The following is a 16,051-nucleotide window of genomic DNA, read 5'->3' on the forward strand; positions in this document are numbered from 1 at the left end:
TGTTCAGGTTGCTTGGGAAACGCAGAGAGGACATGACAGCATGCAGCTCCACTTAGCTTCCTGGGTGCTCATGTTCATCAGCGGGTTCACAACCATTGACTTTAGATCCATGAGTACTTTTGAGGATCAACATTGGCTATTGTAAGAAGAAAAGATATTAGTTAGTATTAATATCTGTATGGGATCAAAATCAAAGGTTATGACCAGACAAATGTAATTTGTGATCTATTCAGACCACAGAGGTCCACTTACTATTTACCATCCTGATACTGCCAAGGACATTCCATAGACTCCAGCAGTCTTCACCAGTACTTCCCGCGAAGCCATAGCAACTCCATATTCACACCATTCATCTATTCAACTGCACTGAACATTTACAAAGCTCATAGCAAATCAGAAACGCTACAGGCGAGGCTGATGTCAGTCTCTCTACGTCACTCTCTTGCACATAAACAGAATTATGTTGCATGTAAAATCAGAGTGTGCGTATGTTTTTGGCTTAGCAGGGGGTGAAGGGAGGGGGTGTTTTAAGTATCTATCCTAGAACGGACTCACCAGTGGTGGACAGAGTGACAAAGAGATAAAACATAGAGTTGTGTTTCAGTGACAGAGCTGAATCTACAGCTGACAAGAAGAACAGAGAGCTCTCTGCACCTCATCAGCACTTCTAGAAACAATGGAAGTAGTTCTTACCAGACTGAGAGATTTCTCCTGTAAAGAAACTTCTTTTGATCACTGTAAAGCAGCAGTTTTGTTCAGGGACCGTCCCTCATCCCAGGAGGTGCGCAGAGGGAAGTGTATGCCCGGAGAGGGGGACATTGAGACTGCACTGGCCTGGTTGAGGAAGGAGCTGGTAAGATTTCATTTAGTACATTATCAGTCATTTGGACACAAATATGAGGCAATTTTATTTTCCCATGATAACATCAGCAAGGGCATAGATCCCAGGGGCCGTTGGATTTTTAGGAAAACCAACTTTAGGAAAATATCAAAAATTATTATCTGTATTATAATGTAATATTATAATTATTTTATCTGGTGTAAGTCCTACTTTTTATTTAGTTCTTTTGTCATATTTTGCAATAGAGTTTTTGTTTTCAACCTCTTTCATATGAAGAATAATCTATGATTAATCTTTAGCTTTTTACACAAATCTTAAATTCAAACAAATTTTTATTGTCTTATATTTTGACAGATTAATTATTTAATATTAAATTATTATTATATTATAATGATAAAGTATGTTTTTTCATATAAATTATAGTTCCAAAGTGTGGAGTCAGTAAGATTTTTTTTTATTATTAATAATTTTGTACAGCAAGGACAAGGCTGCACAATTAATCAAATTTCTAATCGTACGGAATGGATGCTACAAGAACCTAATGTTTCAAAGCGGCAATTAATTGTAAAAGTCAACTTATGTTATTCTGCATAAATTTATGTTTTCATTTTTTTAATTTTAGTTTTAGTAAAACATAAAACCATGCATATTTTTACTTTTTTTATTTAAAGAAGAAACCAATTAAACCTATAGTTCACATTAAGGCTTAATACTATAGAAAAGCAATAAAAGTTAAAGTGTTTTCAGCTTGTTAATTTTCATCTAAAAATATGGCATGTGGTTGCTTCAAACAATGGCAATAACAATTTCAAGGAAATAATCGACAATTATTAATTTTGTCATAATCATGCAGCCCTAGCAAGTATGCATTAAACTGATCAAAATTGACAGTAAAAATATTTATTGTATAATATTTCCAAGGACTACAATTTCAAATAAATGCTGTTTTTAACTTTCTGTTCATCAAAGAATTCCACAAAAAAAATATTAAGCAGCACAACTGTTCTCAACATTGATAATAATAAGAAAAGTTCTTTGAGCTCAAATCAGCATATTAACATTTTTGAAGGATCATGTGACTCTGAAGGACGGAGTAATGATGCTGAAAATTCAGCTTTGCCATCACAGGAATAAATCACATTTTAAAATATATTAAAATAGAAAAAGGTTATTTTAAATTGTAATAATATTTCACAATATTACTGTTTTTCCTGTATATGCAGCCTTAATTAGAGAGCATAAGTGACTTATAATATAAGAGATGTATAATTTGTATTAATGTAATTTTTTGTATATATTTTTCCTTCTCCTTGTGTATAGTGGGTATCCTGTATCCTCCAGTAAATATATTGCTTGGCATTTACAGCCTCTGTACTCATGGCAACCTTTCACAAAATACACCACAGAAACCCTGTAAGAGGAGCTAATATTATGTCTTACTGGTCTATATTCATCACTTCATTACAGTGGGTACAGAAAAGAATCACCCCCTTTAAAATAATCACATTTTAAAATGTAATTATTTTAAATTGATGTGATTCTTTTCTATACGTATTGTACTTCTGTGACTTCAAATCTAAATCATGAACAATGTTTATCGTTCTTGTCACAATTCCTTTAGTGACATTTTAACTGTAATTGATTTAGAACAGGTTTATGACTAAATGTCACTAAACTCTCAAGAAAACATATTGTTCTTTGATAAGAATGAATATATCTTTATTTAAAAATTCATTCAAATTAATTTCTTTGATTAAATCTTTCAACGTAGGTTCCATTATTTGTATGCCAGTGTAATTAATGCAGGTTTTAGCGAGAAACACTTCTTGTTTCGTCCTTTCTACAGTCAGAAACAGGCTCATGATATGTGCTGGAATGCAAGATATTATTTCCTCTCAAAGCATCCAATTAGACTGCCATGGCCACCAATAAAAAGAGCAGAAAAAGGAAAAAGACATTTGCATCTGAAAAAGACATTGCCCGTCTAACTCCCACTGTTGAATGAAAGGATAAGGACTTACTCAGCATAGTAACACCTTAACCTTGACCTGGTCATTCTGGTATGAATGTGAATTATGTTAGAACTGTAATGTTTGTTCTGGTCACTCTTTTCAGAGTCTTTGAATGTCAGAACTTTCCCAGTGTCTCACAGTGTTTTCTTGAGGTTTAGTTTAGAAAGATGTTCTGGATAAAGAGCGAAATGTAAATTGAAGTCGAGAATAATTGTTCTTAAAACAATTTACCAGAATGAGGTTTGAATATTAATTTGAATCTTTTTTTTTTAAAAAAGGAAGATTTTGATGATTTAATTACTGAATTGATCTTTTAATATTAATGATTAAAATATATTAAGACCCTTTAAGTGCTTTTACAACGTTTGTCGCACTGAGTGAAATATTGCCGCAGGTGCTTAATGCAAATGGCCAAAACGTTCACATACCTTTGTTTTATTCTTTTGAGAGGTGATCTAAATATTTGCGGCAAGCGTTGGAAAATTCATAGTTTTGTGTGAGATACCAACTTTAACAGGCGTCCGTATCGTAACTTTTGTGGTTAAATGTTTCAACGCCTACTTCTGTCAAAAAAAAAATCCGCCCAACGTTCAGTTTTGACTTCCTTGCCAACTTAGCTATTCAGATCATTTAATAAGAACGAATCAACCTGACTGCATTAATACCAGTATTAATATTTTAAGAGTCAGATATAACTTTCTGCAGTGTCACTGTGTTAAGTTGGGTTATTTTTTTATTTTTTTTAATCACTTTAAACAGCAGTTTTTATTAATTCTACAGTGTATAGAATTATAAAATTGGCTTGAATTATGAGCATATATTTGCTTACACAAAATACTGTTAGAAAGTAAAAACATTCCTCTGCTTTGTAGATGGAGATGCGCTCTCAGGACCAAGCTTTGATTCGCCAGCTGATGGATCTCCATGACGGCATTCAGGAACTGAAGCAGGAGTGTGCAAAAGCCATAGAAGAAGAGGAGGAGGAGGAGGAACCTTGTTGGGACTCTGGGAGTGAGGGTGGGGGGAGCAGTATGTCCTCCTTCTCAGGAGAAATGAGCTTTTACCCTTCCATCTACTCCTTTAGCACATGTATGAGCCCCACTCCTCTTGCAGCCTACCTGCCCAAGCGGGCCTTTGGTAGACGCAGCTCTGTGCCCTGAAACCTCCAGTTCAGATCACATGTGCTTGATTAATAAACAAAGTTCCAGTATGCATGTTACATTAGTGTTGAGTCTCACAGAAGAACAAGTTATGTGAGAAATTTCATAATGTCTTATTGGACTCTGTAAAACAACCCAAATAACACAACTGCCTTAAGTTCAGAACATACTAAAGAGAAAAGGTAAAATGTTTTACACTGTGAGAAACTTGATAAAGTCTTTAGTGATCGACTGCTATTCTACCTGAATACACTAATAGAGATACATTAGACTCCACTGAGGACGTTTGTTTAACTTAAACAGCTCTTAGCCTATATATCTGTATATGCACTTTCTTTTATTTCTCAAAACTGAAGTGCCTCTTCAAACTAAATGCATAAGTGTTGTATGATGTTTTTATGACACTGACAGCAAATTACCAGAAATGTATTGTTTTGAAAGTAGGACAATGAACAACTCCATTCTATTGTATTTTGAGAGTCACAGCATGTAAAATTTGGATTTTTCTTTTCTTTTTGATCAAGATGTGAACATATATTCACTGATTTTCTGGGACAAATATCAAAAAACTAATGATATGCAATGAAATGCTTTGACATCATACTTACTACTAGTACCACAAGTATGATAATAAAATCCTATAAACCTGATCAATGTTCAATGAGTATTTTTTTTCATGATGCAAATAAGGAGTTTAAATACTCAAGACATTTTCCAAAAACAGATGATGACATGCTTTATGCACCCATTGCGTATCCTGTGCTAATTATTCCATATGTTCAAAGCTGAACAAACATCAAGACTTGGTTTTTCAGTCATACAGCAGATGGTCACAATCTCAGTAATATGAGGAATATATATGCACTACATCTATAATTATTCATAGAAATTCTATCTATGCAAAGCATACTTCTAAGTCTCAATTAGCCTTCTTAAGGCTAGTGCCCTTTACGTCTGATATTAACGTGTTTTGTATCCGAATTGTATTATATATAGCCTATATTATTAATAGGATACTTTTAGCTGCATTGTATTTATACTATAATTCCAATACATCTCCAGTGTGATCATCGCATAGAAATCTGATAATGTCGGGTTAGAATTTACACCCGCTTTTCAATCGTGATTTGATCACCAAAAATTGTATGTTAATGCCAGGTGTAAAGGGTGGTATATGTAGTTTTGATTACAAATCTCATCACCCAGTTTGACCGATATGGTCAAATTTTCGCAGTGCTCTCCAGGAGAGGAAAGTTATTTCTGTCACAAACAAGTTTATTTCCACTCCCATACAAGCATCTGCAATCCAGTGCATTGTTCTCTTAAGCCCTGCTCTGCTCTATGGGGTCACAGGTGGTCAGCGCTGTCAGCGTCCAGGAGCAGAGATCCGTTCTCCCGTCTGAGCCTCTGAATCTCCTTACTGAGTCCCAGCAGAGTCTGAGCCAGCTGACGGTCCTGAGAGCGCATCTCCAGCTGCATGACAATCACACAGCAACAGATTAGACACATTCATACATATATCCATCCATCATCTATCTATCATTCTGTCTCTCCATCCTTCCATCTATATATCTCTCAATCTGTCTATCATTCATCCTTCCATCTGTTTTTGTCCATCCATCCATTCATCCATCCATCCATCCATCCTTTTATATATCTATCATCCATCCTTCCACCCAACTGTTTTTCTGTCCATCCATCCATCCTTTTATATCTATCATCCATCCTTCCATCTCCTTTTTCTATCTATCTATCTATCTATCTATCTATCTATCTATCTGTCTGTCTGTCTGTCTATCTATCTATCTGTCTGTCTGTCTGTCTATCTGTCTGTCTGTCTGTCTGTCTCTCTCCATCCTTTCATCCATGTCATTCTATCCATCCATCCGTTTTTGTCCGTCCATCCAACTATCTACCTATATATCTATCTGTCTGTCTCTCTCCATCCTTTCATCCATATATCTGTCAATCTATCTATCCATCCATCCATCTATCTGTTTTTGTCCATCCAACCATCTACCTATATATATATATATCTATCTGTCTGTCTCTGTCTGTCTCCATCCTTCCATCCATATATCTGTCAATCTATCCATCCATCCATCTGTTTTTGTCCGTCCGTCTATCTATCTATCTATCTATCTATCTAACAAAAAACGAAAATCAAACAATCCAACAACAACAATTAAAAATGTCACTTAGAATGTAATAGAGTTAGTGCTTTCTAAACTTACCAGTTCTGATCTTAGCCAAGTTATGGCTCCATCTATTTTGGCTCTCCGAAGCTCTTCGTTTATCTGAAAACTCTTTCCGATCGGATGAATAGCTGTCTCAGCAGAGGTTCTCGGTTCTGCTGATGTTCTGAAAGCATGCAACAGCTTGTTCTTGATGTTCTCCAGAACCATGCTGGATACTGAGTCCTCATACTGAGTGTCGGAGTTCATTGTGATATCCAGTCGAGCAATAACCGCGAGCACAACTGAGTTCTGGTCCAAATGTCCCTCTGAAATGATTGAGTGCTTTTATACTGCTCCAGTATTTTTCACTGCCTTCTCTTCTACCCAACTGAAGCTGCATCCATACTTTCTCATATGTCTTCCTCCTTCTTTGGCACACTGTCTCTTCTAACTAAATTGCAGAGATCAATACAGAGATTCCTTCCCGGATTTTAAGCATGTTTTGTGTGTCTCTCCTACTCTGGGATCAGCTTGTTTTGTCACTGTTTCTATGGCAATCCGAGCCCCTCCACTCCATCCCAGTCAGTAACCCCAATAAGAATGGAGGGACATTGTAGACAAAGACTATTGTTGCATTTGAAGAACTCAAAAGATTCCCCTCCCCTTCTCCTTCATTCTGTTCCTCTAAGCCCCCATTCAAGCATTGTGTGAAAAACAGGGTGTGAGAAAGATCTCAGTCGTGTATTTGAGGCATCACTGTCTCTGTTTTAAAGCAAGTTTTCTCTAACCTTTAGATGGGTTTTAGCTGCTGAAAGATCTCACTTTAGGCACCACAAACAGCGGTTGGGAAGTTGGACACTTACTCAACAGTTTGTTGAGCGCAAGAACGTTTTCATCACTTTTGTGGACATGAAATTCTCAGAGGAATGGAGAATCCACATCGTTTTGGCAGGCCGAGAACAATCTTCGTTCTCTAGAGAAACAGGAACAGAAGTCTAGTGTTCTGCCTTCTGTTGTGTACAATGACTGCGACAAGGGAATAAGTGAGAAAAGGAAGGAGGGAACATATTGAAAGACATGACTGACCAAATCCTGTCAGCTCTTAAAGGATCTTTTATTTATCACCTAAAGGAAGCTGAATGAGAGACACAATATGTGCATAGTCAAGAAAAATGCAAGCACAAATGCAGTTCCTTCAGTTATCTGTAGGCTATTGATTAGATCTTGGACTTAATGAAGTCTCAGTGCATCCATAAATATGATATATATTAACAATCCCTGGACATGCTGCTTGAAATAATGCAAACTTTACGCTGTTTATTGGGCCGCACATAAAAATGAGATTAAGATTTCCGGTCATAAAGCAGACCATTAACCTTGGCGTGACAGTTCAGAATAAGCCATTTATCTTAGAAAAGACAGCCTCTGTTTCAGCACTGAATGGAAATCTGCACAAAAACATGTTCTTGTGTCTAAGAATTATAAAAGGGGATGATATATGTTTCACTTGGACAATAATAAAACAAATATTTTGTATTTTCTTTTATAAACTTTATATTAAGTGTACCAAAAATAATAGAATTATATTTAAAAAATTATATGAAAAAGCTTTTTTCAGGTTCACAATTCAATCTAAATTACTATTAGCAAAGTAGCATTTTAAAAAATTAAGAAAAATGTAGTCATTTTGAATGGATGTGATGGTCATGGAAATGTATCTGTGAAAATATTATATTAGTTAAACATTATATTACTGAATTTACATGTGGATAATTATTTTGAAAGCTGATTATTCTCCCAGTGTATCAGAAAATAAATAATAAAGTCTTTTACATATTCTTCAAAACATGCTTCAGATAATGACGGGAAATTTATACGGCTCTTTGTGTGATTTTTTTTTAATTTTTTATTAAAATGGTCATTCATATTTACAAAAACTGTTAAAAGCACAAATGTATCATGACATTATAAAATGCATATGATATTATATACAGTAAGAAAATATTACATGGTGAATTAGGTTAAAATTTATGATGATATGCAATATCTCTCCTTTGGGTATAAACAACTGTTGGTCATGTAGATTTATAATAGCATAAAAATCAAAACAACTGCAAAAATATGGCAAAAGGCAAAGACAGGGTGCTTCTCTGTGATGGGGATAACCGTAAGCTTATTTATCTGATGCAGCTCTGTCGTTTGGAGTGATCTGTCCACTCAACTTCATCAGCAGCTTGACGATGAGGCCGGCCTGGAGAAAAAACACAAACTCAGGTTTCACATTGTCACAATGAATGTCAAGATGCAAGGAATACAAATACCTGTTTGGTGTGTACAATAAAATTCTTCTTGTTCTCTAGACTGTGTATTTGGACATATTGGTCAGCCTGACCCAACTGCCACATAAATGTCCCATACTCCAGACTAAGATGAAGCACCTGAATAATAAAAAAAACAATGTCAGAAGATTTGAGGGATAAAACTCATGTGAAAGCATACGATTTAGCGTGACTGAAATCTCACTTTTGTCTCCATGTTCATTAAATGCAGGCCTTTGGTGTTCACACCCACATACACTCGGATGACCTTGTGGGTACTGGAGCTGGCCTTGGTGAACACCTGTCCTGTGAAGAAGGCCGCCCCATAGGTGGGGATATCCCAGCAGTTCTGCAGAAAGAGTCTCTGGAGGTGGTGCATCTCTTTACTTACACCCTCACTCGTGCTCAAATTCTACAGACACACAAAGAATTGAGAAAATCAGACCAGTAGCAGAAAGACTGTTCACATTTAAGAAGAACACACTGTATTCACTCACTGCTGTTCAAAAGTTCGGGGTCAGTAAGATGATAATTAACTTTCCATTAATCAAAAAGTCGGTCTCCCCAAAAATACTAAGCAGCACAACTGTTTTCTATACTGATAATAATTATGAATGTTTCTTGAGAATCAGATCAGCATATTAGAATGATTTTCGAAGGATCATGTGACACTGAAGACTGGAGTAATGATGCTAAAAAATTCAGCTGTGTAATTACAAAATGAAATAATTTTGTTTTCAATGTTAATATTTTTCATCAAATAAATGCGGCCTTTGTGAACATAAGAGTGCAATAACATAAAAAAATCATACCAACAGCACCATTATAATAATGTTCTGAATTGACACACCTTGTACTCGTGAAGTATCCTGTTAGTCCAGTGATGTGCTTTGCTCTTGACCTTTGAGATTGGAACTATGGATTTGAGGTTTTCCTCACTGCATTAAACAAGAAATATCTATGTCTTATACCACAAACACGGAAACAGTAATTGTCAATATTTATGAGGAATGAGCTACATACTTCAAAAAGCCCTGTTTGTGCTTCTTGCTGTCATAGTTTCCATAAATAATCTGCAGGAGGAGGCTGGCGAGAGTAATTAGATTGCTATCTGATGTTGATAGGAAGCCTTTGAGGAGGCAGTGACGAGCTTCATCAAACAGCATGAGGATGGACTTTGGATCTTCAACCTAGGAGGAAAGCTTACATGAATTTCACAGAAGAACGCAGAAGGAGACTCTAAACAAGGGTCTTCAACTCTGGACCTCAAGATCCACTTTCCTGCAGAGATTAGCTCCAACCTGGATTAAACACACCTACCTGCAACCTTGTAGTAATCCTGAAGACCCTGATTAGCTTGTTCGGGTGTGTTTGATTAGGATTGGAGCTAAACTCTGCAGGAAAGTGGATTTCGCTCTAAACCATTGCTTTCAAAACTCAGTGTGGATCAGGTGGAATTATTGAGCTAAAAACAGATTGAGCAAAGATAGACAAAATATAATAACGTTGTGGCAGAAACCTTTTTTTCTATTTCTAAGGGTAGCCAAACATCTCTGCGCAGGAAGAGCTGTGGAGTTTCCCTTTGGGGATCCAGAGCAGTGAGTTCAGTTACTATCTCACTCCAGATCCGTAAATGCTGCAAGGGCTTATGGTATGGCTTCAGCTGCAGACCTGAAAAACACCACAGGTCAGATTTGTCTCAATCCAGATCAAATAAGAAAAGCATGAGGCAAAATCTGATGTAATGGACAGAAATGTTACAAAAGTAAGTGAAGCAGGTGTGGTGTCTCACTGAGGTTCTCTGAGCAGATCCAGATGGTGAAGTACTGTTGTGTCTCCTGCGACAGTCTCATCCCCTCCATGATCTGCTGCACTGTTGTGTTGTTCCCATGTTTCAGTTCCACAGTCCTATACGATCCATCCATGCGATAAATCCTCACCTTCTCATACTGAAACATACCAAAACACACTACTCAGTATCTACAAGACTTCACAATGGCCATATAGAACTGCAGCCCTGTGGAGCAGAAGCACTGTGTAGCAGAACGAAGTGGTTTCACTCTCACTGGTTTATTGTTGGCTTGCTGAAGGAGTTTCACCGCCTCCTCCCAGCTGTTCTGCTTGCTCTCTTCACATACTTGAAGGGGGGATCGTTTCTGTTGGTCCTCGATATGCTTAAAATGAAAAGAGATTGAATCACAACAAAATCCCCAAAATAATTAATTTAATTAATCTATCTATCCTAACATGGTAGTAATGTGCTAAAAGTGAATTAGTTTGCTATTCCATCCATTTATCCATTCTGCAGACTGCTTATCCACAGGGTTTATTGCTCTATTACAAAGATTTTCAGATTTTTGAAAGTCTACAGAGATGTCCTACTCATCCTAAAATTACTAAAAAGTTTTAGAAATGAGTACATTGCTGAGCAAAATAAACGTTTGAACACAGCTGGCAAGTTGTACATTCCACCAAAAGGGATTTGAACATCCAACTTTTCAAGTCAACTGTCTGTTGCTCATCACCGTGTGCCACTGATTTCTCGCCACAGTACCTCTTGCAGTCTGGGCATGTGTCACACTGAGTTGCGAACCCATGACATTAAACACTGAGCAAGTCACTCATGCATGATCACCAGGCTGCTGAGGAGAGGATTCAGTGTGAGAATGAGCTCACCAAAAAAGCTCCTTAGCATGTTAAACAGATTAGCATGCTAAGCTAACTTAATGCTAGTTTACGGTTAACCTGATCGCTGAAGAGCCACATTCAAAAGAATGGCAACAGGTTAGGATGCTAACCAATTAGCATGCTAAGCTAACTAACATAAATCAACAAACAGGCACGGAACTGTAGTGAATAGTAAAAATCTATTCAGTCATTTCTGTGCGACTCAGTCCGTTTTTGCAAAAATCTTTTTATCTCTGAAACACTAGGTGTTCAAGCTTAATTTGTGGTTAAAAAGTATAGAAATGTATATTTGCTTAAGAAAATGACTGATCGGTTCACTTGATAAGACTCTTATTTCTAGGGCTTGGATCGTGTAGAGCTCTTTAAAGCTGCATTGAAACTGCAATTTGGACCTTTAACCCATTGGTCTCCATTGAAGTCCATTATATGGAGAAAAATGAAATGTTTTCCTAAATTTCTTTGCAACCGAAGAAAGAAAGACATGAACGTCTTGGATGAAATGGAGGTGAGTAAATTATCAGGAAATGTTTAATCTGGAAGTGAACTAATCCTTTAATGTAAGATATTGAATGTGTACAGTTTGAGGAGCGTAATCAGAGTAATTTTTCTAGAACATAGGGTTCAAAAGTTATAACCATTTCGATGTTGAATTCTTGAATTGGTGATAGCGCTATAGAGTGGTCCTAGAGACCCAGATAGCCATTCTTGACCATCACTACAAGTGTGCCAAATTTTTTCATTTTCCTATGTTCTGTTTATAGAGCTGCCATAGAAACCCCATACAGAAAATAAGTTCACTATATATATATATATATATATATATATATATATATATATATTATAAATTCCACACTATTTACTCTTAACAAGTAAATAAAATAATAAATATACATACTAAAAACTGTACAATATGAAAAATGGTTATTCATTTTGAGGTTTGTAATTAAAGTTTAAAAAAAGTGTTTTTAATTAAATTATATTAATATTACTTTGTTAATACATTAATTATATTAAAATTATTTATATTATATTTAATTTAAATTAATAGTGTTTTGAAGGCACAGGTAATCTGAATATAAAAAAAGGGAAACTAGCATAGACAATTAAATATAAAATATTGTATTTCTCACTCTGTCTATGTCCGGGTGCTGCAGAAGCAGCTGTACAATTTCTGCATGACCCCCAATGGCTGCAAAGTGTAAAGGAGAGCTCAGCTGGCCGTTCAACAGATTGGGGTTACAGTTCCCTTTCTCCAACAGAAGCTTGGTGGCCTCCACCTTTCCATGCCTGTAGTCAGAGGAAAAACATATCGATCTATATTTTTGAGGGCCTATTATATAATTTAATTGAGCAAAGTGGAGAGATGATGGGCAGAAGAGAAGGAAAAGGGATCCAAGTGAACTCATGTTTCTGACCTAAACAAACACTTCATATGTAATTACTTATTTAAAGAAACAAGAAGCTGTTATATACCAGCATGCATAATGAATAGGTGCCCAGTGGTCGCTGTCCAGCTGTTTAACCAAGAAACCACTGTCCAGCAGTTTGGACAGAAGCTCAGTGTCTCCTTCACAGGCACTGCGGTGCAGAGGGAAATCATCCACCCACTGGCGCTCTCTACAGGACACAGAGTGGTGACAAAAATCATGATCAATCCACCAACAGATGTATATTTAGATTCTTAAAGTGGATTTAGTATTTAATAATCTCTGATTATTAATGTCATTTTAAGTGCATATACTGACTTGTCTTCTGTGACGCTGGTCATACTGTGCTGCCATTTGTCTCTCTTTGGAATCTGGATTTTGGAATAATCTGGTGCTCCCAAGCCAAAGTAAGGGTTGATGATTACTTTGTCCACCTTTATGCAAGAGTTCAATAGTTAAATCATTACTTTAACTATTATTATGCATTCAAGTGATCAATTAGAAAAGAATTACACAAGACAAATGACTAATGAGTTTGGGGCCAATAAGATGTTTAAAGGTTTTTAAAAGATGTCTCACCAAGGTTGCATTTATTTATTTAAAATTACAGTAAAAAAGTAACATTGTTAAATATTGTTAAAATTGAAAATAGCTATTTTGTATTTGAATACATTTTAAAATGTATTTTATTCCTGTATGGTCAAATTAAATTTTCAGCAGTCTTTAGTGTCACATGATCCTTCAGAAATCATTCTAGTATGCTGATTTGGTGCTTAAGAAAAAAATTCTTATTTTCAATGTTGAAAACAGATGTACTGCTTAATATTTCTGTGAAATGAGGATCTTTTTTATATATATAAGAACAGCAAATAGAAATTATATAACATTATAAATTATATAACATTAGGAATATCTTTTCTGTCATTTTTGATCAAATGAATGCATCCTTGCTGAATAAAAAGCACTAATTTATTTTTTGACCCCAAACTTTTGAACAGTAGTGTACTTGGGTCTGTTCAATTAAAGGCATGGCCTGTGAATGCAATTCAAAACACAACCTACTTTTTTTGGCCATAATCATGAAATAGAGTCTCACCCTGTTAGTGTACTGCAGATCTGACCCATAAAGCGGGTTCTCAATGCACAAGTCAGCTTTCTCCAGGGACATCATCTTGCTCTTGATCTCCAGAGCTGTATAACCCATATGGAGCGGGCCGTTGGTTAGCTTGCTTTCCACTGCATAGGCTGGATTACTCACATTAGTCTTCACACGGTCTACTGGAGCCGGCCGGAAAAGTGCAGGAATGGCGTGAGGCACAGTGTGCTGCTCTGCTAACCACCTGACACAAACAGTGCCAATACTTCATTAACACGTAATATAGCCAACAACAACAATTCAAGAAACATTTGTCTTTGAATGCAAATGTGTTCCTAAAAAGGGACTAAAATTAACTTTTAGAGAATAAAAACATTACATTTACAATATTTCTCTACCAAGTTAACAGACCAAAAAATACTGATTTTTGTCCAATCCTAGAATGAGAATGTCACCTCTACCTAATACTAACCGAAAGGCTATGGTTATATTAAAATAACAACAATAGTTATGACAATGCATCCTGCCCAACATCCGGTTTAACAGTAAATAGGCCACAGAGAAAAGAAATTGTTTCTAAAATAAGTCTCTGAAGTCCTATCAGCATGATTTCCAGACACTTTGGTGGTCAGCGACGACGTTCAAACTTACTTGTCCAGAGCGAGTAGCATCTTTGAGGTGGTGGAGGAGAAATGGGCACTGGTTTCACTACACACACGCATAATGTCCTGAAGGCAGTAGAAACTGGGGCTCCCAGGGTGATGAACAGACTTGCTGTTGTCTATTGAGATATATACCATATTAGCTTCAGTGTCTGCTTTGTTACACAACTCACTATTAATTTGCATATGATCTTTTGGACGCCTATGAGAGTATGCAGTCTTACCTTTGACATTGATTGGCACAATAAATAAGGAGGCCTCCTTTTCTTTGCTGTCACCGTCTAACTGAAAGGTCCTCATGTGCACAACACGTTTCCCTGCAGCAAAGATCGTATACGCTTTAGTGGAACTAATTAAGAGCTGATTATCATGCTGTAGAGCTGAATGATAAGGTTCTGAAACACCTCTTTCAACGACCACTAACCTATTATGCCCTGGTTATTGGATATGGGCTTTGTGGTTGCATCTACATACTCCAGAATTGACTTCGTCCAGTCACTGTCGGTCTGAATTTTGGTCCCAAGCAGTACTTTCTTCCGTTTTTTCTCTTTTCCCTCCAGGGGAACTTCAATAAGTAAAATCTGCATGGAAATGCAAATTTACACATGGAGATGTCCAAAACTGAACTTAAAGCATAAAGCTTCACCTATACCTCACTCACCTCAAAGGCTTTAGCTCGGTACTCTTTGGAGTTGAGGCTGGCTGTGTTCTTTGGTCGAATGACAGCTACAAACACCTCTTCTAACTCTTGATTTCCCATCACGTAGCTCCTCTTTAGTTCCAGCTGTTATTAATTCTTTAAACACCATGCCTGCAGTTATATAAAGAACATGTATGAGGATCAGCACCAACCAACAAAAAGCACCAAAGAAAAACACAAACTAAGTGTCAAGTTATTCTGGTTATATCGAATTAATGCCTTTGCTTCATTGTTACACATGGCATGTAAGTGTGGACCACTTTTTAATGTTTAAAGAGAATAGTTTACGCTAAAAAGTCAATCAAGTTTGGAAAAAGAAGGGTAAATAATGGCATTTTTTTTAAGTTTTCGGGTAAACTACTCTAATATCAGCTAATTTAAAAACTAACTTATTACCAGTATTAACGTTACGTTATTACAATGATATACTATTACTTCTTAAATATTAACCACGTATAAACACATACATATGCGCAAAGTGTGTGTGTGTGTATATATATATATATATATATATATATATATATATATATATATATAAAACTTATACATCTGTATCAGTTTTGAATACATAACAGAGAATAGCGAATATTGTGACGACAGAGAATTTATACCAAAGTTTAATGCCGTTAACTTCTCTCTAAAGTTATTAGGAAGTTACATTATATCGGACTCCACCCCGCTGACATGATACTGGAGATAATGCTTTAGTGCGGAGGTTCGTAATAGCTTATTAACAATATATGACGTCTGTTATAGCTGATAAAAATATACTGTAACAATATTAGCAGCACACAGACACAACGTAAAACGTACCTCTCCTTTTTCTGTCATATTTTTAACAACAAAGATGCTCTTCCGTCTGCAAACGGAAATGAGGAAAACTTCAAAATAAAGGTCTCTAATAAACGAAACCATTAAAAAGTAATGTCGTTGTAAAAACTAAGCAGTAAGCACACAGTTTAGTTCGTTA

At 36.2% G+C, this 16,051-nt stretch overlaps 1 protein-coding gene across 1 annotated transcript; it reads right to left on the reverse strand.

The window, feature by feature from the left end:
- Positions 1-8,070: 8,070 nt before the first annotated feature.
- On the reverse strand, positions 8,071-15,959 carry LOC109079405 (krev interaction trapped protein 1-like). The gene is made up of 17 exons (XM_042777100.1): positions 15,895-15,959; positions 15,043-15,192; positions 14,806-14,962; positions 14,606-14,698; positions 14,371-14,500; positions 13,720-13,963; positions 12,942-13,057; positions 12,670-12,813; positions 12,327-12,483; positions 10,575-10,682; positions 10,301-10,457; positions 10,028-10,179; positions 9,532-9,698; positions 9,359-9,446; positions 8,714-8,920; positions 8,512-8,628; positions 8,071-8,441 (listed from the first exon to the last, which is right to left on the reverse strand). The coding sequence occupies exons 2-17, from the start codon at positions 15,139-15,141 to the stop codon at positions 8,364-8,366; spliced, it is 2,214 nt and encodes a 737-aa protein (XP_042633034.1). The 5' UTR covers positions 15,142-15,192; positions 15,895-15,959; the 3' UTR covers positions 8,071-8,363.
- Positions 15,960-16,051: the final 92 nt, after the last annotated feature.

This window comes from Cyprinus carpio, chromosome A19 (assembly GCF_018340385.1).
Source record: "Cyprinus carpio isolate SPL01 chromosome A19, ASM1834038v1, whole genome shotgun sequence".
NCBI classification, from domain to species: Eukaryota; Metazoa; Chordata; class Actinopteri; order Cypriniformes; family Cyprinidae; genus Cyprinus; species Cyprinus carpio.

Coding starts and splice junctions, on each gene's coding strand:
- LOC109079405 (XM_042777100.1), bottom strand. CDS start 15,141: ATGGGAAATCAAGAGTTAGAAGAGGTGTTTGTAGCTGTCATTCGACCA. Junction 12,484..12,669: donor CCTATTCATTATGCATGCTG/GTATATAACAGC, acceptor CTCTGACTACAG/GCATGGAAAGGTGGAGGCCA. Junction 10,458..10,574: donor AGCAAGCCAACAATAAACCA/GTGAGAGTGAAA, acceptor GGTATGTTTCAG/TATGAGAAGGTGAGGATTTA.